The sequence below is a fragment of the Polyodon spathula genome, chromosome 3 (genome assembly GCF_017654505.1).
Source record: "Polyodon spathula isolate WHYD16114869_AA chromosome 3, ASM1765450v1, whole genome shotgun sequence".
NCBI lineage: Eukaryota > Metazoa > Chordata > Actinopteri > Acipenseriformes > Polyodontidae > Polyodon > Polyodon spathula.
In genome coordinates, this window is record NC_054536.1 from 95,434,595 (window position 1) to 95,457,470 (window position 22,876).

General features: G+C 37.3%; 1 protein-coding gene across 3 annotated transcripts in view; it reads left to right on the plus strand.

The window, feature by feature from the left end:
* Nucleotides 1–22,876, plus strand: part of LOC121313696 (collagen alpha-1(IX) chain) — a 40,077-nt gene that overhangs the window by 14,400 nt on the left and 2,801 nt on the right. The window contains exons 3-17 of one of the 3 annotated variants that reach the window (XM_041246497.1): nucleotides 2,153–2,236; nucleotides 7,066–7,195; nucleotides 11,374–11,770; nucleotides 13,454–13,534; nucleotides 14,227–14,247; nucleotides 15,006–15,095; nucleotides 15,850–15,885; nucleotides 16,784–16,855; nucleotides 17,261–17,305; nucleotides 19,006–19,041; nucleotides 19,350–19,373; nucleotides 20,164–20,217; nucleotides 21,823–21,876; nucleotides 22,174–22,215; nucleotides 22,372–22,428. In XM_041246497.1, the coding sequence (XP_041102431.1) occupies nucleotides 2,153–2,236; nucleotides 7,066–7,195; nucleotides 11,374–11,770; nucleotides 13,454–13,534; nucleotides 14,227–14,247; nucleotides 15,006–15,095; nucleotides 15,850–15,885; nucleotides 16,784–16,855; nucleotides 17,261–17,305; nucleotides 19,006–19,041; nucleotides 19,350–19,373; nucleotides 20,164–20,217; nucleotides 21,823–21,876; nucleotides 22,174–22,215; nucleotides 22,372–22,428 (1,223 nt within the window). Of the gene's footprint in view, nucleotides 1–2,152; nucleotides 2,237–7,065; nucleotides 7,196–11,373; nucleotides 11,771–13,453; nucleotides 13,535–14,226; nucleotides 14,248–15,005; nucleotides 15,096–15,849; nucleotides 15,886–16,783; nucleotides 16,856–17,260; nucleotides 17,306–19,005; nucleotides 19,051–19,349; nucleotides 19,374–20,163; nucleotides 20,218–21,822; nucleotides 21,877–22,173; nucleotides 22,216–22,371; nucleotides 22,429–22,876 lie in introns of all 3 variants that reach the window. The other 2 variants (XM_041246495.1, XM_041246498.1) reach the window with 2 other exon arrangements.

Here is a 22,876-nt window from a genome sequence, read left to right on the forward strand (position 1 = left end):
GGGGCATTCAGAACAGAAAATAGGAGACACTTTTTTACACAGAGAATTGTGAGGGTCTGGAATCAACTCCCCAGTAATGTTGTTGAAGCTGACACCCTGGGATCCTTCAAGAAGCTGCTTGATGAGATTTTGGGATCAATAAGCTACTAACAACCAAACGAGCAAGATGGGCCGAATGGCCTCCTCTCGTTTGTAAACTTTCTTATGTTCTTATGTAAGTCAGTCAAATGAAATCCAGTGACAGGAAGCAAACCATAGTTCGCAGGATATCAGCACCCCTGTCATAGAAGTGAGGAGGACTTGTGTGGACACAACTAGTGATGAACCTAATGATCCTTGCGAACCCGGTCAGATGAACCAGCGTAAGAGAGAAAAGAAACTCAACGGGCACAAGCCTGGAGTTAAATGGCCAAGAGCTTGTGAGAAAACTGCATGGCACACAGTAAACACAGATCTCTGTTTTACTTTGGAAAGGTTAAATAGAACAGTTGAAAAGAAGCTTGATAAATTTGGGGACATTATCTACGCATATGGAAGCAAGATGTTTGGAATTGAAAAAAGGAAGAAAAAAGTACAAACTATTCCTGGAAAGTCTAGACGGCAACAGGAGATTGAACGCTTAGTTAGAGAAAGGCAAATTTGACAATTTGACGGTAATCAGTAGACATCTGTTTTAATTTGTCTAATTGGAAAAGCTCAGGACAGCATTACCCAAATCAATCCCAAGTGTTCTTAAATTGGCAATGCAATGTCATGGCAATGCTTTGACCTTTAATGCAGTGTTATCACTTTGGTAGGACCCTAAAAACACTGGCAGTCCATTGCAGTTACATTATTACCACTGTGCAATATCTGTTCCAAATCTGTTTTAATGAAACTGTTGATATCCCTTTGAGTCTCATTATGGTTTTGCTAAGATTGAACCCTTATAATTGTATCCTAATGGTATGTTTCAAACAATTCTGTCAGGAATATGATTCTATCCTCCCATATCAATATGCAAAACTCAGTTGTTCCCAGAGATGTATACTGATTAATAATAGTAGAAGGCTGGAAATTTATTGAAAGTAATTGGATACTGTATTACTTTAAATTGGTCATATTCACTTACTAATCATACCTTGTGGTGTTTTTTGGTTATTATTGTAGAGAACTAATAAAGTATGTATGGTGCCTCAACTTAAATACATTGTAGGTCCTAGCACAAAATAAACTGATGAACCTTCCCATGCCAATATTTGCACAGTAATCTTGTAGTTTTTCCATGCTTTTCCCATGGTTATACTGTAATATGCATTTGCCATAGTTTTATTTTGAAATGTTTTTAGTGTAGCTATCTCTGCTTTACAATGCTTACTTGTGGTTTGCAATGCACCCCTTCGCTGACTCGGGAGGTGAGAAGATGAACACATGCTGTCCTCCGAAGCTAACAGGTGCCCAGCCAGACTACTGGAGACGCTGGTGCTCGATGAGACGATGACACCCTGGCCGACCTAGACCCTCCCTACCCCGGTGACACTCAGCCAATTGAGTGCCGTCTCCTGGGAACTCCCATCCACGGTCAGCTGTGCAATAGCCCAGACTCCAACCGGCAACGTCCAGGCTATAGGGTGCATCCTGCACTCACACAGAGCACCTTCACTGGAAGCGCCCCTCGGGAGCCCCCTACAAAATATTATTCTGAGCCTAAAATGAATAAACTCGCTTGTAACAGATTGTGTCATTGACAAGCATATGAGCACCTATTCTCAGAAATTCACACAAACTTCAAAACTCATGCATGCATATTTCTGTTTACAGGTTTCAATCAAACTGGAGTGGGTTTCACCTTAACATATTCTCCGTCACACAGTGACAGAAATTAAAGCATCAAATGGTCACCCTCCTAAATCTTTTTTGGCTCTTAGTTGGGCTGGGTAGCTATTTCTGGCATAGTAAATGTGTTGAGTATGCACAAAGTACAAAGGTAGCAAAAGAGCATGCGCAGTTCCTGAAGGAAACAAAAAAGGGCAGAACACCGGCACAACATGATTTGCTAAGCTTTCAGAAGAACAGATCTTTTAGGAATATGACATGATAAAAATAATAGTTAGGGTATACTGTATATAAAGTAAAATATAAAGTAAATGCCCTTGAATGTTCTCCTTTTCAGAAACCGACCTTGATTACAACCACAACAGCGTAGATGACAACACTGTCTGCCCTAATATAAGAGTTGGACAAGATGACCTACCAGGTAAAAATGTTTTTTTATTTGTATATGTTAAATCATACTTATGCTTTATGTTCATTAATTATATCAAATATAAGTTTATTTATGGTATGTATGTATGTATATATGCAATGAATATATATGTATGATAAATAGTGAAAAAAAGGGTTACTCTGATTTCAGAACAGAATCAGATCAATTAAACAGTACAGTAAATTATGGCTAGTCTTGTTTTTTTCTTTCAGAAAAACACATTCAATAGTACCTTAGAGACTGAACAGAATATTAATTTGTCAATGTATGAGACTGAGAAGAATTAACCTAAAGTGCCAACAGAGCAATGTATTCAGTGATATTTACACCACAATGTGTTCTACACTAGAAACAGAAAGAGAAAGAGAAGACTGTGGTGATCAGTAAGCCAAGGTTTATTTTTTACATTCTGTAATTACACAACAATAAACAATGAGAAATAAACTAGGTTGTAATAAGAAGCAAAGATGTTATAAACGGGTGAATACAGAGACTGTAATAAGAGGTATAGAGCAAGAGGCTAATCACAAGACTCTAATAAGAGGTATAGAGAAAGAGGCTATTCACAAGACTGTAATAAGAGGTACAGAGAAAGAGGCTATTCACAAGACTGTAATAAGAGGTATAGAGAAAGAGGCTATTCACAAGACTCTAATAAGAGGTATAGAGAAAGAGGCTATTCACAAGACTGTAATAAGAGGTACAGAGAAAGAGGCTATTCACAAGACTGTAATAAGAGGTATAGAGAAAGAGGCTATTCACAAGACTGTAATAAGAGGTACAGAGAAAGAGGCTATTCACAAGACTGTAATAAGAGGTATAGAGAAAGAGGCTATTCACAAGACTGTAATAAGAGGTATAGAGAAAGAGGCTATTCACAAGACTGTAATAAGAGGTATAGAGAAAGAGGCTATTCACAAGACTGTAATAAGAGGTATAGAGAAAGAGGCTATTCACAAGACTGTAATAAGAGGTATAGAGAAAGAGGCTATTCACAAGACTGTAATAAGAGGTATAGAGAAAGAGGCTATTCACAAGACTGTAATAAGAGGTATAGAGAAAGAGGCTATTCACAAGACTGTAATAAGAGGTATAGAGAAAGAGGCTATTCACAAGACTGTAATAAGAGGTATAGAGAAAGAGGCTATTCACAAGACTGTAATAAGAGGTATAGAGAAAGAGGCTATTCACAAGACTGTAATAAGAGGTATAGAGAAAGAGGCTATTCACAAGACTGTAATAAGAGGTATAGAGAAAGAGGCTATTCACAAGACTGTAATAAGAGGTATAGAGAAAGAGGCTATTCACAAGACTGTAATAAGAGGTATAGAGAAAGAGGCTATTCACAAGACTGTAATAAGAGGTATAGAGAAAGAGGCTATTCACAAGACTGTAATAAGAGGTATAGAGAAAGAGGCTATTCACAAGACTGTAATAAGAGGTATAGAGAAAGAGGCTATTGAGAAAGAGGCTATTCACAAGACTGTAATAAGAGGTATAGAGAAAGAGGCTATTCACAAGACTGTAATAAGAGGTATAGAGAAAGGGGCTATTCACAAGACTGTAATAAGAGGTATAGAGAAAGAGGCTATTCACAAGACTGTAATAAGAGGTATAGAGAAAGAGGCTATTCACAAGACTGTAATAAGAGGTATAGAGAAAGAGGCTATTCACAAGACTGTAATAAGAGGTATAGAGAAAGAGGCTATTCACAAGACTGTAATAAGAGGTATAGAGAAAGAGGCTATTCACAAGACTGTAATAAGAGGTATAGAGAAAGAGGCTATTCACAAGACTGTAATAAGAGGTATAGAGAAAGGGGCTATTCACAAGACTGTAATAAGAGGTATTGAGAAAGAGGCTATTCACAAGACTGTAATAAGAGGTATAGAGAAAGAGGCTATTCACAAGACTGTAATAAGAGGTATAGAGAAAGGGGCTATTCACAAGACTGTAATAAGAGGTATAGAGAAAGAGGCTATTCACAAGACTGTAATAAGAGGTATAGAGAAAGAGGCTATTCACAAGACTGTAATAAGAGGTATAGAGAAAGAGGCTATTCACAAGACTGTAATAAGAGGTATAGAGAAAGAGGCTATTCACAAGACTGTAATAAGAGGTATAGAGAAAGAGGCTATTCACAAGACTGTAATAAGAGGTATAGAGAAAGAGGCTATTCACAAGACTGTAATAAGAGGTATAGAGAAAGAGGCTATTCACAAGACTGTAATAAGAGGTATAGAGAAAGAGGCTATTCACAAGACTGTAATAAGAGGTATAGAGAAAGAGGCTATTCACAAGACTGTAATAAGAGGTATAGAGAAAGAGGCTATTCACAAGACTGTAATAAGAGGTATAGAGAAAGAGGCTATTCACAAGACTGTAATAAGAGGTATAGAGAAAGAGGCTAGTCACAAGACTGTAATAAGAGGTATAGAGAAAGAGGCTATTCACAAGACTGTAATAAGAGGTATAGAGAAAGAGGCTATTCACAAGACTGTAATAAGAGGTATAGAGAAAGAGGCTATTCACAAGACTGTAATAAGAGGTATAGAGAAAGAGGCTATTCACAAGACTGTAATAAGAGGTATAGAGAAAGAGGCTATTCACAAGACTGTAATAAGAGGTATAGAGAAAGAGGCTATTCACAAGACTGTAATAAGAGGTATAGAGAAAGAGGCTATTCACAAGACTGTAATAAGAGGTATAGAGAAAGAGGCTATTCACAAGACTGTAATAAGAGGTATAGAGAAAGAGGCTATTCACAAGACTGTAATAAGAGGTATAGAGAAAGAGGCTATTCACAAGACTGTAATAAGAGGTATAGAGAAAGAGGCTATTCACAAGACTGTAATAAGAGGTATAGAGAAAGAGGCTATTCACAAGACTGTAATAAGAGGTATAGAGAAAGAGGCTATTCACAAGACTGTAATAAGAGGTATAGAGAAAGAGGCTATTCACAAGACTGTAATAAGAGGTATAGAGAAAGAGGCTATTCACAAGACTGTAATAAGAGGTATAGAGAAAGAGGCTATTCACAAGACTGTAATAAGAGGTATAGAGAAAGAGGCTATTCACAAGACTGTAATAAGAGGTATAGAGAAAGAGGCTATTCACAAGACTGTAATAAGAGGTATAGAGAAAGAGGCTATTCACAAGACTGTAATAAGAGGTATAGAGAAAGAGGCTATTCACAAGACTGTAATAAGAGGTATAGAGAAAGAGGCTATTCACAAGACTGTAATAAGAGGTATAGAGAAAGAGGCTATTCACAAGACTGTAATAAGAGGTATAGAGAAAGAGGCTATTCACAAGACTGTAATAAGAGGTATAGAGAAAGAGGCTATTCACAAGACTGTAATAAGAGGTATAGAGAAAGAGGCTATTCACAAGACTGTAATAAGAGGTATAGAGAAAGAGGCTATTCACAAGACTGTAATAAGAGGTACAGACTGTAATATGAGTCAAGATATTTCAAACCGGTGAAGAAAGAGTCTGTCGTCAGTGCTTGTAAAGAAGATTCACAGAACATGACTGTCAAAATAATTGGAGCTGCATGAAAAACTAAATTATCCACGTTGGAAAACAGCAGCTTTTCTGTCTTCTGTGACTGAGCAAGATGCAATTTATATTAAGGACTCATGGATGAGCATGGAAACATTTCACTAGTTAAAAAATACCTATTTGAAAAGAAAAATAATAGTCTCCATTTTTTTATTTAAAGTACGTTTTCAGACACTTTTTTTTCGAATGGAAAAATATTTTGTAACATAGGTGCCCAAGCCCCCCCCCCCCAAACTCTGAGTCTCTTTATGGCTGTAAGTGGTCAAATCTCTATTCTAGTCACATCCTCTGAATGCTGTCTGTCAATCAGCAGCAATGCAGTCAGGACAGCAGGAATAGCAACCAGCCTCCGGTGTGACACTTTGAATAAACTTTATGAACACACAGGGAGCTATTTTTTATCATTTTTACTTTCACTAATACATTTTAGCACCTTCAAGAACATTCACTCAATTCCTAATTCAACAATAGAAAGTTGCTGGTACCTTTTTTTTTAAGCGTTAGACCTTTTTAATTGTTTTCAGCTCTTAAACAGTTGCAGATTTCAAGTTAGCTATAACATTTTCTAAGTAACTTGAACTCTGCAACCGTTTAAGAGCTGAAACGGTCTAATTAAGCAAAGGATCAGTTCAATTAAGGGTCTAGTTCAGTAATTGAGAGCTCTGTTGGATTGAAAACCAGCAGACACAGGGCGTCCCAGGATGGGGTTGAACACCACTGATACAGACCATGCTTGGCAGTATCCCAAGCATGGTCTATAGCATCCCAAAAGTAGTGAGTGGACATGCTGATTTGGATGAAAAACAATTACCTGAACTGGATGATAGCAAAACAGAAAAAATCAACCCCCCACCCTCCAAAAAAAAAAAATCACTGTCTTTCAGGATGAAACAAAACACTAACTGAGAGAGAAAAAAAACAATAACTCAATGTCATCGTGTCAGCTCAATTCCGCTCCCTGGAGGATCATTTGAATGGCAATGTGCAGTGCAACACAGTATCAAAAATAAAAATGTACTTAATTTTTTATGTTTCAATTAAATTAATCTACTCTTCTTAACTTAGTGCGAGGCTGGGCAATACCGATCCCGGAGGTCCTAGATATAGCTACACATGTGATTTTTACCCTGTATTCGCAAGCCACAGTAGTTAAACATGATCACTGTAGACTACAACATGCATACAGCACAGAAACAAAGCGGGGGGGGGGTCTGGTAATTGAATTGAATATCACAGCACTATCATTTCTGTTGAAGGCTTTGACCTGATAAGCCAATTCCAGTTGGACGTTGTATCGCTCAAGGGAGTGAGAAAGGTGGAAGGCTCGACAGCATTGCAAGTGGCTTACAGACTCGATAAAGATGCAGGCTTTCAAATTCCTACGAGGTAAGCAAAAAAAAAAAAAAAAACAACAACATACAAATAAATCACAGCAGATGTTTTACTATTGCAGTGAACTTGCAGGTGTTACCTCACATTGACAACAGCTTATTAGCAGTACACTTACACATCCAATCTGTTTGTGTTCCCTCTGCATCTGTAGAGCAGGAACAGGGGCATCCATTTGCTGTCATGTTTTAGGGAAAGTGTTGGCCAGACTTTATAACACATACCTGTTTATATATATATATATATATATATATATATATATATATATATATATATATATATATATATATATATATATATATATATAAATCATTTTCATGACACCAGTGCAGAAAGAAGAAAGAATAAGGATATGATTCTTTTGTTTTTCTGAAATATATAAACATGTCAATTTGTGAGCAGACATGTTAGGTGCACAGTAGGTTGGTCACTGTAGGTTGGTAGTTTTTTTCTAGGGTTTAATATAAGTAATCATAGCATTTCCTTCTACTATAATAACTAGCATAAAAAGTTAACTTATCATATACTGTATTAAAGCTGATACAGCTCAAGGTGCTTAACATTAAGCACTGAATTTCTTTTGATTTTAGTTGATATTCATCAGCCGATACCTTGAAAACTTTCTTTAAAAGCTGCAGTTCCCTTTTCAAGTCAGACCACGTGGTTCCAGTAAGCTGTTTTCATTTATTTTATTAGGCTACAGGAAACTCCTTTTTTATTACCTTGCCTTGATCATTTTACAAGAAGGTAAAAGCTGGTTGCAACTTGTGTGTATAAACTTTCCACCCATAGAGGCTGCTAGTTAACAAACAGCGAGTGGTAGACTCAAGGGAAATGCATGACGTCAGTGTAATTTTATAAAACACATTCGATGGCTGTTTTGCAGCCAACTATTATAAAAAATGCAGGATTTACTCCACAAATACAATATTTGGGGAAAATATATGTTTTTTTATAAGTGTCTTTGTAAATCTGTTTTTGTATTCATTCAAGGAAACACATGTACATGGATTAGGGAGTGGTTAACATGTAGAAAACAGAAAGTACTGATTAGAGGAAAAACCTCAGAATGGAGTGTGGTAACCAGCGGTGTACCACAGGGATCAGTATTAGGTCCTCTGCTATTCCTAATCTACATTAATGATTTAGATTCTGGTATAGTAAGCAAACTTGTTAAATTTGCAGACGACGCAAAAGTAGGAGGAGTGGCAAACACTGTTGCAGCAGCAAAGGTCATTCAAAATGATCTAGACAAGATTCAGAACTGGGCAGACACATGGCAAATGACATTTAATAGAGAAAAGTGTAAGGTACTGCACGCAGGAAATAAAAATGTACATTATAAATATCATATGGGAGATATTGAAATTGGAGAAGGAATCTATGAAAAAGACCTAGGAGTTTTTGTTGACTCAGAAATGTCTTCATCTAGACAATGTGGGGAAGCTGTAAAAAAGGCTAACAAGATGCTCGGATACATTGTGAAAAGTGTTGAATTTAAATCAAGGGAAGTAATGTTAAAACTGTACAATGCACTAGTAAGACCTCATCTTGAATATTGTGTTCAGTTCTGGTCACCTCGCTATAAAAAAGATATTGCTGCTCTAGAAAGAGTGCAAAGAAGAGCGACCAGAATTATTCCGGGCTTAAAAGGCATGTCATATGCAGACAGGCTAAAATAATTGAATCTGTTCAGTCTTGAACAAAGAAGACTACGTGGCGACCTAATTCAAGCATTCAAAATTCTAAAAGGTATTGACAGTGTCGACCCAAGGGACTTTTTCAGCCTGAAAAAAGAAACAAGGACCAGGGGTCACAAATGGAGTTTAGAAAAAGGGGCATTCAGAACAGAAAATAGGAGACACTTTTTTACACAGAGAATTGTGAGGGTCTGGAATCAACTCCCCAGTAATGTTGTTGAAGCTGACACCCTGGGATCCTTCAAGAAGCTGCTTGATGAGATTTTGGGATCAATAAGCTACTAACAACCAAACGAGCAAGATGGGCCGAATGGCCTCCTCTCGTTTGTAAACTTTCTTATGTTCTTATGTTCTTAACATTCTCAGGAAATTCCTGTCATATTCGCTACTGTATTCTACAATTTTCTAGGTCATTTTTTATTGATGATTTATGTGAAAATTACTTGATTACTCTTTGCAAAATGTCTTTTGCATTTGAAAGATTCATATTCCTACCCATTGATTCATATTCAATATACAGCTGTATTCTATGATTCTCTCATTCAAGTTCGACATCATTTTAAACTCTGGTATTGAGAGCCACTAGTGTGTTCACATCAGGTACACAGCTGTAATATAGGAGTCCCAATGATGGTGGTTAGTCTAACTGTCCAATAAAAATAAACATTTTTTGCATCCACATGTGTTACAATTTAAGGCCATACCTCAGAATCCATTCAAGATTCAGAATTCACATTAAATGAATACTGTTCAAAGCCAAAGAGTGCCCTTGATCATGTCTTTTGATACAAAGTATTTGATCTGATATAGCTTTTCAAATTCCAAACAGTAAACACCACTCACTTTGAAATGCATCTGTATTCTAGAATTTGCATAGTCAAGCTTAATTATGGAAACCAGGCAGTACAAACTACCTAATATGCAGCTACAATAGAGTTACAGTACATACAGATCAAAATGATCAAAAGAATAATTAAGTAGTCAACCCATACAATTCTGGCTAATTAGGAAACACCCCCTAATTATGAGAGACAATTATTGCTATTCTAGAAATTGATGCTTTTAAAGAAAAAGCTTATCTCGAGACTTGCTGTTTTAGAACAAATAAATGCACCAGTAAACTCCAAAAGCATTTCTTTGAGAGATCGCATGCAGCAATATCCACCTGCTCTGCTGTGCACTGATGGGGATAACTTATTTTGGAAGCCGTAATGTTAGAATTCATGAAAGGTATAATAAAGTTGCAGAATACATACCGAGCACTGGCACAAGAGTTGCACAGCACAGATCAATAACCATGTGTTGTTAAAACTTTCTACAAAGTTTTTGAAAAATTGACGAGTTACTAAAGCCCTGATCAATGCAGAATTAAACCACGTTTTGTTTAACCAGCTCACAAGTTTCTAAAGGCAGTGAGGATATTAGACCCACAGCATGTTTGTAGTTTGTATAAAGAACCCATCCCGTTAGATTGCGTTCCAGGGTTTGATGCGCACTGTAAATCAGAAATGGAGGGATATCAGCTATATGCAAAAGAAAACTGCAGTGGAATTTCTTTGACTGAATTTAGGAGAAATGCAGAAGAACTATTTCCCAATTTAGCAAAAAAGTCTCAAATATATTTGTCAGTTGTTACCAATTCTGTGGCTGCTGAAAGAAGTGTTTCTTCATAGGGACACATTTTCACAGATCAATGTCAATCCATGAAAGAAGACCGGGTTAACCAACTGACGATGCTGAAGATTAATAGCAAAATATATGTCTTTCATGCAACAAAATAACACTTAAGGGCTTCTTATGAACAACTTTTTTTTTTTTACATTATATGCAAAGAACAAAACAAAACCACTAAAAACAAAACAAAGAAAAAGATAAATAAACACAGCTTACATATGTTACAGAATCTATCAAATATCCAGATTCCAACAGATGGTTACAACACCTATACTGTTCAGGGATCGGTGCCAGAAACAGGAAATCGATTAAAAAAAAAAACAATATCTTCTCTTCTGTTGATGAAATATATATATATTTGTGTGCTTTGTGGTAATAGAATGACCAATGGTTGAAGTAATGTAATGAGATGATTGTTTAATGGTTGCTCATTCCGTGACTTGCTGGGGAGGCTAGATTGACATCTGTAGGACTAAATTACAGGCTAAAAAACAGGTTGTACAAAACACAGGGCTGTGGTTATATCTAATGACAGAGGGCCAACTTCCAAACCACTGAAAACAAAGCAGTCTCAGGAGAGTAGGTAATGATAACCTCTACTACAGTCTAGATGCCTTTGTTCTTCATACATGGAAGTTGCTTGAGTAAAAAAACATCAACCATGTGTTATTCAATCTGAATCAATATAACTCCACATTTGCTCCATTTCTTAACTAAAAAGTTAGATTTGAACCTTAAGAAATATATTCACAGTTAAATAAAAACCCTCAGATAAATGAAATAACTATTGCATCCCTACAGAATAATCTACCCACATGGTTTGCCCGAGGAGTATTCCTTTGTGACCACGTTCCGCATGGTGAAGAACACCATCCACAAAGTATGGAACATGTGGCAGGTGGTGGACCAGGATGGCTACAAGCAGGTGGGACTGCGTCTCAACGGAGACCAGCAGGGGGTCGAGTTCTTCCTGGTGGGCAAGGATGGCAATCTGCAAGTGGTCACCTTCCCAGGGGTATCCCAACTTTTCAACACAGAGTGGCACAAAGTGCTGGTGGGAGTGGAGCATGATCAGGTGACCCTCTACCTGGACTGCCAGCCTATTGGATCCAAACCCATTAAGACCAAAGGTACTGTCAATACTGAAGGGGAGACTCTCATCGGAAGGCTGGATGCAGATCCTGATACCTCTGTTGCGGTAAGTGTTTATACATGGAAACATGGTTTAATTGAGTCCTCAGACAGCATGGACAGTGTGGCCAAGCGGACCTGAGAATTATTAAGTGCATCGTTTCGTTGGTGTACCAGGGCTCCAGATAAGGTTTTGCACCATTGAGTAATTTACTCTCCAATTTAAACACGATTTTCAAAAGTGGCAAAATAAGAACGAGGTTGAGAAATGATTTTAAAAGCCTGATTAATGTAGCCACTTCACTTGATTTACTGTATATTTTTAAAGCATCAACAAGTGAATGCAAGACTAATTTAATCTAAACCCTTTGAAAGGCGGATACTTAGTGACCCCAGTCAGCTTTTAGAAATGACTTTGCAACCTAGTAAATGTATTTTGTGTGTGTAAAATGCAACAATATCTTGAAGTGATGAGTACTTTCAATAAGCACTGTACATACTTTAATGCTAACTTATAGGGGTTTGTATTAATTACATAGAACCTTACATTTTATCTGTAAAGTTACTTTGAACTACTGTACAAAAACAACAATTAATTGTCTTTGCTTTATTGACCACAAACAGTATGGCTGTGAAGCAAAGAAACACAGAAACAGAATGTATTTGTTTTTATTCCAACACTGCAGATGGAATATAAACATGCAATATTGTATTTATTATATAGAATAACTTCAAAAAATATTTTTCCAATGCGTAAAACACCAACTACCCCTTATCTGGAATGCTGGTGTATACTGACTTTATTACAATTTGATTAATAAGTTAAATTGTAAAATAATATTCACATTGTAATTGCAAATCTCTTTGTCCTGCGATAAAATGATACAGTACAGTTTGAGTAAATAAACACCATGAGACAACATAGCAAAGCCAAATGACTGACTCAGTTGAACTCATATTCAGAGCGGAAACATCTTTTAAAAACATCATTCAATTACACTATGTAACACAATTTTTGTTCCTGGGTAGTAAATGTTATTTCCTAATTGCTTATGCCTCAAAAGTATAGAAAATGGCTATTATTCCCCACAAACTTTGCTTTTGTGACCAGGACAGTGATATTTCAAAATATCACTATTTCCAATGGGAAAACGGGCAAATGTGTGTCTTTTCGTTCACATAAAGTCAGAAAAAAACAACATATGAATCCAAATTAACATGTATTTATACTAAAGTAATACAAAAATCGTAAATCTCGAAAAACTACTCACTTCTAAATCTTCATTTTTCATTTTTGTATTACTTTAGTATAAATACATGTTAATTTGGATTCATATGTTGTTTTTTTCTGACTTTATGTGAACGAAAAGACACACATTTGCCCGTTTTCCCATTGGAAATAGTGATATTTTGAAATATCACTGTCCTGGTCACAAAAGCAAAGTTTGTGGGGAATAATAGCCATTTTCTATACTTTTGAGGCATAAGCAATTAGGAAATAACACTTACTACCCAGGAACAAAAAAAAAAAATGTTACACAGTGTTATAAAACCAGACAAAGCACTTGCCATATCATAGGTATAACTGGAGGACACTAAGTTTACTCGGAGGCAAAAGTCTCTCTCCCTCGTATAAAACCCTCAACCTTGACGTGATGGCATTTAAATATAAACTGTGAAAGAAAAAAGGGCTAACAGCAGTGGGTTTGGGATTCCTCTTGAGCTCATCCAGTAATTCCTTCACTTTTAGTTTGAACTGCAGTGGATGCTGATACACTGCGACCCCCAGAGGGCCCAGAGAGAATCCTGCTCTGAGTTACCCATTCAAGAGGTAGGACCAATCAAAACCCATCTGCTTTCAGAAGTACCTTCCCTTTGTAGGCAAAGTTTGAACTCCCTGTGAACAATAAGGTACAGTCTGCAAAGGGGAGGGGATTGGTACAGTAAGCTCCACCACATTGTGTAACATATATCTCATTCCAGTTGACCGAGCTTGTCCACCCAACACCAGTCGAAGAAAAGCCACTTTTAACAATATTATTGAATTTCTTCTAAGAGTTTATCTCTCTATCTGAATACAGCAAAAATATATATTTTCCAAAACATATGCTGTAGAACACAAAGACTATAGTGGTGCATTTCTTTTTTTGTAGTGAAATAATGTAACATTCTGATAGACAAGATAAATGTATGACTCTTGGAGTGCTTTGATAGTTGACAGGTGGGCTTTGGTTGGGTTCCCATTGTCACCAGAGAATGAGAAGGGGGAATTTTCAATGGGAATACTCAAACGCTTTCTGCATAATAACCCATGTACTGCTTTCAATGCTTTTGTTTGGCAGCTTTGGACTTTATCTATCTTTTTTTTTTCATTATGGAAACTTAATAATCTCAGCTCTTGCCACCATGAATAGCTACTATCTGAAAAGGAAATACTTTTTGTTGAATCAGTTTCTGAGTGAAGGGGTCACGTTTTCACTAATACGCCTTTTTTGTTGTTGTTCTTTCCCCTTCTTTCTTCAGAGAATTATTCCCAATGCTGAGGTATTTATTTAATGTTTTTCTGCCTTTTGATTGCTTTTGCTTTGGAGTATGCTTTTACTTGCTAGTTGTTTCTGACTGGGGATTATCTACTTGTTGACTAATTGCTATGTCTTATAAATAGAAGATACATTGTTATAGCTCAGACTAATCTAAAGGGTTTGCTGACCCCTAAGATGAATATTAACACCATTGAAGGAAAGACAGGCCTAGATGAAAACAGCCGTACTACCTACCGAAAATGAACCCAGCTTTGGAATCATAGCCATATTGCAAATAACATAATGTGACTTTTTTTAAGGAAAATATATTTTCTTTCACAATAACCCTATTCCTTGTACTTGCGTATACATAACATCAATTAATTTTATTAGAATGTGTTTTACTTTTAAGCCCATTTAGTTAAATCATGTTGTTCAAAATAGAAATGCATGCACAATTCAGGAAGTGTTAGAACGTAAAAACTTCTTAATGCCACTCCTGTGAGAACGAAAAGGTACTAGTGGTATAGTATGACATCACTCTCATTCTAACACTAGAACAGAAGTGAACATATTATATAAACACCAAATTCTAATGGAATTTGTTATCAGCTCATTGCATTATCAAGGTCAAGAACAAAACTGTGGTAACCGTGCATAATAACCAAACACATTTTCCTGAACGCAATATCCCACCAAAACCAAATATTTTGGTATAATGTGCAGCTACAGAAGGCCTCTTTTTTGAATGTTGGCTTGCTGCTTTTCTTTCCCCTGCAGCCTGGTCGAGAGCCAAGGCCTGTCCCAGGCCCCGCGGGTCCCCCGGGCCCTCAGGGGCCTCCAGGAGACCACGGGTTGGATGGGAAGAATGTACGTATTCCTATGGGGTTGTAATTTGGGCATTATTTTTTTTATTACTATTAACTTTGAGAAGTGAAAGATGATATTGATGTAATTTGTTTTCTTTTGTTTTCTGTACAATGTTATACAATAAATTGTTGAATGCACCGATCTCCTGAAGCATCAAGTGTGCATTAAAATAATGAACTTCACCTCATCTAATACTGCCTGGCTTTTTGTGGAACTACTGCACCAAGAAATGGAGAAACAACATTATGTATAAAATGACATTGTGCAACAATGCATTAAAACAGTCAACTTTCAATTATAGAATGTTGTTCATGATTAAGGGAACAAACCATTTAATTCTCAGAAACATTTTATTTCTTCAGTTGATGTCACAACCTTATCTGCGTGGTTGGTATGGTTACAAGTTAATAGAACACTCTCAAGCTCTATAATATGTGCTATACTTTATGTTGTATTTTCCAATGCACCAGATTGCTTATGCAAGCACAGTTTGAGTAACCTAGATACTTTCAAAAGATTCTTGGATGCAGAATTTGTGCTGTTTGCCAATTCTTTGTTTGAAAGAATGTAGTAGCATTTTATAGTTTATAGTTTTCAGCAGAATCTGGCACTTCGAACTTTGCTCCTTTGCAATCTAACAAAGATTATTTTCATCCTGACAAACTTGCTGACAGCATAAACTCATAGTACACATTTTAAAGCTGGCAAACAATCATTTGTAAGTGTTAATATATTAATTATATATGTTTTACAGGGTGTACCTGGCCTTCCTGGAACACCTGGTCTGCCTGTAAGTATCACTAGTTATACAATGTATTTTGTTGTTTTATCCATTTTAGTTTGTTTTATGATGTTTTATGCATTTTAGGAGTCTAAATACTTATTATTTATTTCTTAGCAGGCATCCTTATCCAGGGTGACGTACAGCTGTTACAAAGTATCACATTACAAAATATCACACTACAGACAGGAGCTGTTATAAATACAATACAATCGTAATAAGAGCAAATTCCAATGAGAGAAAATAAAAAATACAGTAAATAATTACTGTTTCATTATGAGACATTACAACTAAAAGCAGTTAAACTTAAAAATATTTGGTTGTTATATTAATGCAGCTATCAATAATAACTTTTAAAAAAAGTATGACAACCAGAGAAAAGAGTCAAATGGATTTCTTTCAGGAACATTGGCGCTACAATCATAGCATGCTTCCTCTATTTTTGTTAGACACATTGATATACCATTATAATTCCAGTGTATTATCCTGGAGAAACCCTTGCAAAACCATTGTCAGGCCACATTACCAGCAATGACAACATAGGACCGGTACAGATATTGGTCATTGATCCTTATACGGTAGCTTGCTGGTACTCACATGGTACCAGGGTACAGCACAAGAGTACAGTTATAGCTCAATATGTGAAATCTTATGTCTATGTGGCCTCTGGCTTTATTGACCTGGGAGAGTCAATATTACCTTGTAACACGCCACAGCAATGCCATTGTCTTAAACATTTAATGTTGGTTATATTCTACCAGTTTGTGATACCATTATAGCTGTGCCTGTGCTGCCATTAGTCCTGAGATCAGAACCATTGCATTGTTGTTGCAGTGCTGACCATCTGCTCAGGGGTTAATGGCAAAACGATAAGTGCTGCTTCAATGTTACATATTGTTCAACTCAGGGTCTGAAAGGAGATAGAGGAGAGGTTGGACTTCCTGGGCTGAGAGGACTGCCAGGACTTCCTGGAGTTCATGTAAGTGACTGGCTGGGATTGGCCGATCATGGTTTAGTTTGTGTTACATTGTTTCACACATTCCTATGTGACATAACAATAGGAGTTCTTTTCATTCTATAGCGTCTGTAGAGCCGTTCTCGCGTCTTTAAGCACTATGTTTAAAAACTGCTGCTCAAGCCCCCTGTTGATCTCTTTACAGATGTAATTAAAAACTACTTTTAATTAAAACTGAAAAAACAACAACTTTCTGTGTTCATTTTAGGGCACCTGCTGTCCATGACTGATAAGATTTGTTCCTTTACTTGATTATTATAATCTTCATGCTAATAGAATAATGACATCAAATTAAGTCTCATACCACATTATTGTCAATACTATATCTTTAAAATGAGTTTCTTCCATTTTTATTTATTGAATTATTAGGGACAGCAAGGGTCCTTGGGCCCAAGAGGTCCTGTCGGAGAACGGGTAAGTTTATTTCCTTTTTAATATGCATCTCAGTCTGAGGCGCTTCTATATCAGGGGGTCTTGTATCTTTTTTAAACTTTAATATGCAGCCTGAGTGTTTGGTCCCTACATACTGTACATCCACCAGCAAAAAGTGATTTCCGGCGGGATTTTTATTCAGCAGTTTCAAAAACGCAATGATTCATTGCGAGTAAGGTCAAAAAGGTGGCCAAAACATTGGAAGGCAGAAATTTGTGTTATTTTTATTAAACATAACTGTAGTCTAAGACAACGTGAACGTGAAGAACCTGCACAGATAGCTAGCTAGGTAGATAGTTAGTTACTGTAAGTGGAACTGATTTCCATTTAAAAGGCTCCAGTGCCAGTGAAATAACTCATTACTTTTGCATTGCAGCAACAACATTGTATTTATATATAGCATCTTTCATAACAAGTATCCCAAGGCACTTTACAAGATTTAAACAAACAAACAGAAAATGTACAATTAAGTTCAGTTAAAAGCCAGTTAAAAGTACAGCTAGATACAATTAAAAGCCAATTTAAAATAATAAGTCTTTAAAGAAGTTTTAAAAAACTCCAGAGTCTGAACTTTTAATATAATTTGTCAAGGAGTTCCAAAGTCAGGGTGCATAAACAGAAAGCGTTCTGTCACCCTGAGTGCGCAGCCTGGAGTTGGGAGATAACCAACAGACCAGCCTCAGAGGATTGCAGGCTGCGAGCAGGGACATAGGGAGTAAGCAGCTCAGCAATATACGAAGGAGCAGTGCCAGTTAGACCTGTATAGTTTAGCATTGCAATTTTAAAATCAATCCTAAAATTAACAGGCAACCAATGGAGCTGACATAGTACAGGTGAGATATGACCACAAGCTTTTGATATTGTTAGGATACGAGCAGCAGCATTCTGGACATATTGGAGCCTTCTAAGAGTGCTATAAGGAAGGCCACAGAGCAAAGCATTGCCGTAATCTAATCTCGAGCTGACATAAGAACATAAGAACATAAGAAAGTTTACAAACGAGAGGAGGCCATTCGGCCCATCTTGCTCATTTTGTTGTTAGTAGCTTATTGATCCCAGAATCTCATCAAGCAGCTTCTTGAAGGATCCCAGGGTGTCAGCTTCAACAACATTACTGGGGAGTTGGTTCCAGACCCTCATGATTCTCTGTGTAAAAAAGTGCCTCCTATTTTCTGTTTTGAATGCCCCTGGTCCTTGTTTCTTTTTTCAGGTCGAAAAAGTCCCTTGGGTCGACATTGTCAATACCTTTTAGAATTTTGAATGCTTGAATTAGGTCGCCGCGTAGTCTTTTTTGTTCAAGACTGAATAGATTCAATTCTTTTAGCCAGTCTACATATGACATGCCTTTTAAACCCGGAATAATTCTGGTCGCTCTTCTTTGTACTCTTTCTAGAGCAGCTATATCGTTTTTGTAGCGAGGTGACCAGAACTGAACACAATATTCAAGATGAGGTCTTACTAATGCATTGTACAATTTTAACATTACTTCCCTTGATTTAAATTCAACACTTTTCACAATGTATCCGAGCATCTTGACGAGTGCATGAACTAACCTTTCTGCATCTACTGATGATAGAAAAGGACGTAAACGGGCAATATTGTGGAGGTGAAAAAGGGCTGTCCTAACAACACTGCGTACGTGAGGTTCAAGGGTTCATTGTGTTTTTCTCCATGCACCCCAGGGATTACCTGGATCTCCTGGATCTCCTGGATCTCCTGGATCTCCTGTAAGTATTGAACTTATAAAATAGTTTATTTTCATTTCAAGCCTTTATACTACAGTGTATACAGTATTTTTAATATGTTTGTCAATTCAGAAGCTTTATATTCTATGGAAATGACCGACTTGAATTCCATGCAAATGATTAAAAAGATGACATGGATAAAGGTCTGCCAAATAAATAAAAGAGGTTAATACTAACTGAAAGCATTTGCTGTAAAAGGCTTGTAAATATTTAAGTTACAAAGAGAATGCACAGAGGAGGCTTGCTAAAGGAACACATTTGCTTTGTGCTTGTTTTTGTAGGGAGCTGTATCAGTGGGACCTGCAGTAAGTGTGGATCTCTGTTTGTTTCATTGTCTGCTGTTGAAATTTACTGGCCCTTTCCCCTAATGTCAGGTGACACTCGACTCCATCTCATCGTGGGAAATATAAAGGCTGCAATAACCACAAGCTAATTTGAGGCCCTTTAGCTGGATTCAGAATACTTTCTGTATTTACTACAGACTGCCTGGAAAACATCAACTTTGAAATGATGCATTCACCATAAAACATTTAACTGACATTTTTGTCTAAACATATGTTATCCTACCTCAACTGACATCTCTGCAAATACTATTACTTTTCTGTGTCAATGAGTGATACCAGCTGGGAGAGAAATCACCTCAAAAGCTATAGCTATTGTAGTACTACAGTTTATGCTGCTTGCTCGATGGGGACAAAATATTGCAAAACACATAGAGGTAGTCAAATAGAAAGAATTACAAATGCACAGCATTCAGGACATTGTTGTAATTGCATATACATTTGTTTATTCATTTTAGCAATTTAAAGCTTTACTGTGTGACCTTAGACAAAAACATCTTTACATTCTATTTAAAACAATGGCAAGCCATGATTGAACTTCCTTCCCACCCCACTCCTCACACACCCTTTATGCGAAATGCTTCTGCGAGCGTTACCAAGGTCTCTAACGCACAGAATGGGTGAAACTATGTTGAGAATTTAAAGAAAATGGCGATGCATTACATTGTTTGACTGAAAATGTTAAATTCTCAGACAATATGCATTTGAGAGCAAAAAAAAGGAAGAGTCAGCCTGGTTTTCATTGGGTTTTCAGGGACCTCCTGGGAAACCTGGTGAAGCTGGGGATCCTGGCAATCTTGGACCTGAGGTAAGAAAGTAGGAAGAATAACTGAGGGTTAAATATTACTAAATATCAATTGTCTATGTACATTTGTTTTATTTTAATGTTTAGATGTATTTAATCTAAGTACAGTAAAATGAATTTCCAATTAAATATAGACTTCAAAATGCACTACTGTTCATGTCATGGCATGGTAGACTGTAACATAAAACAACAAAAGAAAACATAACTGTAGAGTTGGGGGGGTCCACCTCTGTCCCACCAGAAGAGACAGTGCTCAGATAAGGGTAGAAACAGGTTCTCCAGTTAATCTGGTAGGCAAGTATGCTGTATGAACGTGCCGCAGGCGTGCTGTAGGAAGGTGATAGAGGTGCTGTACGAGGGTGATGCAGGCATGCTGTAGGAGCATGCTGCAGGCGTGCTGTATGAGGGTGATGCAGGCATGCTGTACAAGCGTGCCATACAAGGGTGATGCAGGCGTGCTGTACGAGGGTGATGCAGGTGTGCTGTACGAGCGTGCCATATGAGGGTGATGCAGGTGTGCTAGACGAGGGTGATGCAGGTGTGCTGTATGAGCGTGCCATATGAGGGTGATGCAGGTGTGCTAGACGAGGGTGATGCAGGTGTGCTGTACGAGCGTGCCATATGAGGGTGATGCAGGCGTGCTGTACGAGGGTGATGCAGGCATGCTGTACGAGGATGATGCAGGCATGCTGTATGAGCGTGCCATAAGAGAGTGATGTAGGCGTGCTGAACAAGGGTACCATATGAGGGTGATGCAGGCGTGCTGTACAAGGGTGATGCAGGCGTGCTGTACGAGGGTGATGCAGGCATGCTGTACGAGTGTGCCATACAAGGGTGATGCAGGCATGCTGTACGAGGGTGATGCAGGTGTGCTAGATGAGCGTACCATATGAGGGTGATGCAGGCGTGCTGTATGAGGGTGATGCAGGCGTCCTGTACGAGGGTGATGCAGGCATGCTGTACGAGTTTGCCATATGAGGGTGATGCAGGCATGCTATACAAGGGTGATGCAGGTGTGCTGTATGAGCGTGCCATATGAAGGTGATGCATGCGTGCTGTACAAGGGTGATGCAGGTGTGCTGTACGAGCGTGCCATATGAAGGTGATGCATGCGTGTTGTACTAGGGTGCCGCAGGTGTGCTGTACGAGGGTGATGCAGGCATGCTATTGTGCTGCATCATTATTAATACCATTATTATTATGGATCATTTTTCATAGAGTCTCCACACTCGAGCATCTATTTATCCACTTGCCAGTAAGAAAAACATGGAAAGGGTTGTGCTCTGCTTCTCCAGAAAAGCCATAAAATCTCTATATTTGACAGGTTATCCTCGTGTTTTCTCTGAATGGGTGAAACCATGTTGAGAATTTTAAGAAAATGGCAGTACATTACATTGTTTGACTGAAAATGCAAAATTATCAGACAATATGCACTTGAGATATATATATATATATATATATATATATATATATATATATATATATATATATATATATATATATATATATAAATTGGGTGCACGAGTTTAGGTTTCCTGTTTGGATAAAAGCTGGCCTGTAATAAACTATTTTGTAATATTGACCACTATTGTTGTTCGTTATTAACAGGGACCGATGGGACCAAAAGGCAGTGCTGGTCCCCCAGGTCCACCCGGACCTGCGGTAAGTCATTTCTCAAATAAGCATTATTATATATCAAGCAACAGAGTGAATATTGCATGCTGAATGTTACGGGTCAATCATTCAATATTATGATCAATTTGTAATTCTTTGGAAACTATAGTGTAATTTTATGCCTCCCCTGAAATCATCATTACAATGTGGTGGGTAGTTATAATTACAGTTACTACTTATACATGTGTATGGCAATGGCCAATAACGAGAGATGGGTCTTCCTAACTCTACCTTGGTGCTGCCTACAATGAATGAAAAACAGTCTGCTGTTGTTGCTCCTTTTAGGGACCACCTGGAGTTTTCACAGGAGAGGGGAGTGGAGATTTTGTAAGTGATTATAAACTAACATGAAAAATGTTTATTTATTTATTAATTATATGTCTTCCTTAACCACAAACATACTTTATATATGTCATATATTATTTGATTTACTCAACCAAATTATCTAAAATAATGCTTGTTTTTGCTTCTTCCCGACAAAAGTGTTCAACAGCTTGCCCCGCTGGTCCGCAAGGCAACCCCGGGTTGGCAGGTCTGAAGGTAACTAATAGCGTCATTCTTTTTTGAACCTTTGAACATGTAGGTTTATCTTTTTAACAGACTGCCCCTAAATCTGTAGACCCTTCCTGGAGTAAACATGTCTATGGATTTATCTGTTGTACAGTAAGATGGTAGAACTGTAACATTCCCAGGTCTCCAACATGTTGAATTCAATGACCTGTCAAAGACTGAAACACTGCTTATCACATTTGTCTGTGTAACCCTTTTAAACTTTTTAGTGGCATTGCTCCTCCAGAGATCAGGTGTTTTTTTGGCTGTAGTTGACTCTCTTCCTATAAAAATTCACATTATATATATTATATATATATATATATATATATATATATATATATATATATATATATATTATATATCCAATATATATATATCCAATAGGGTTAGGGTTGTGTATTCATGTACTGTATAATGCAAAGCCCATGCTAATGTT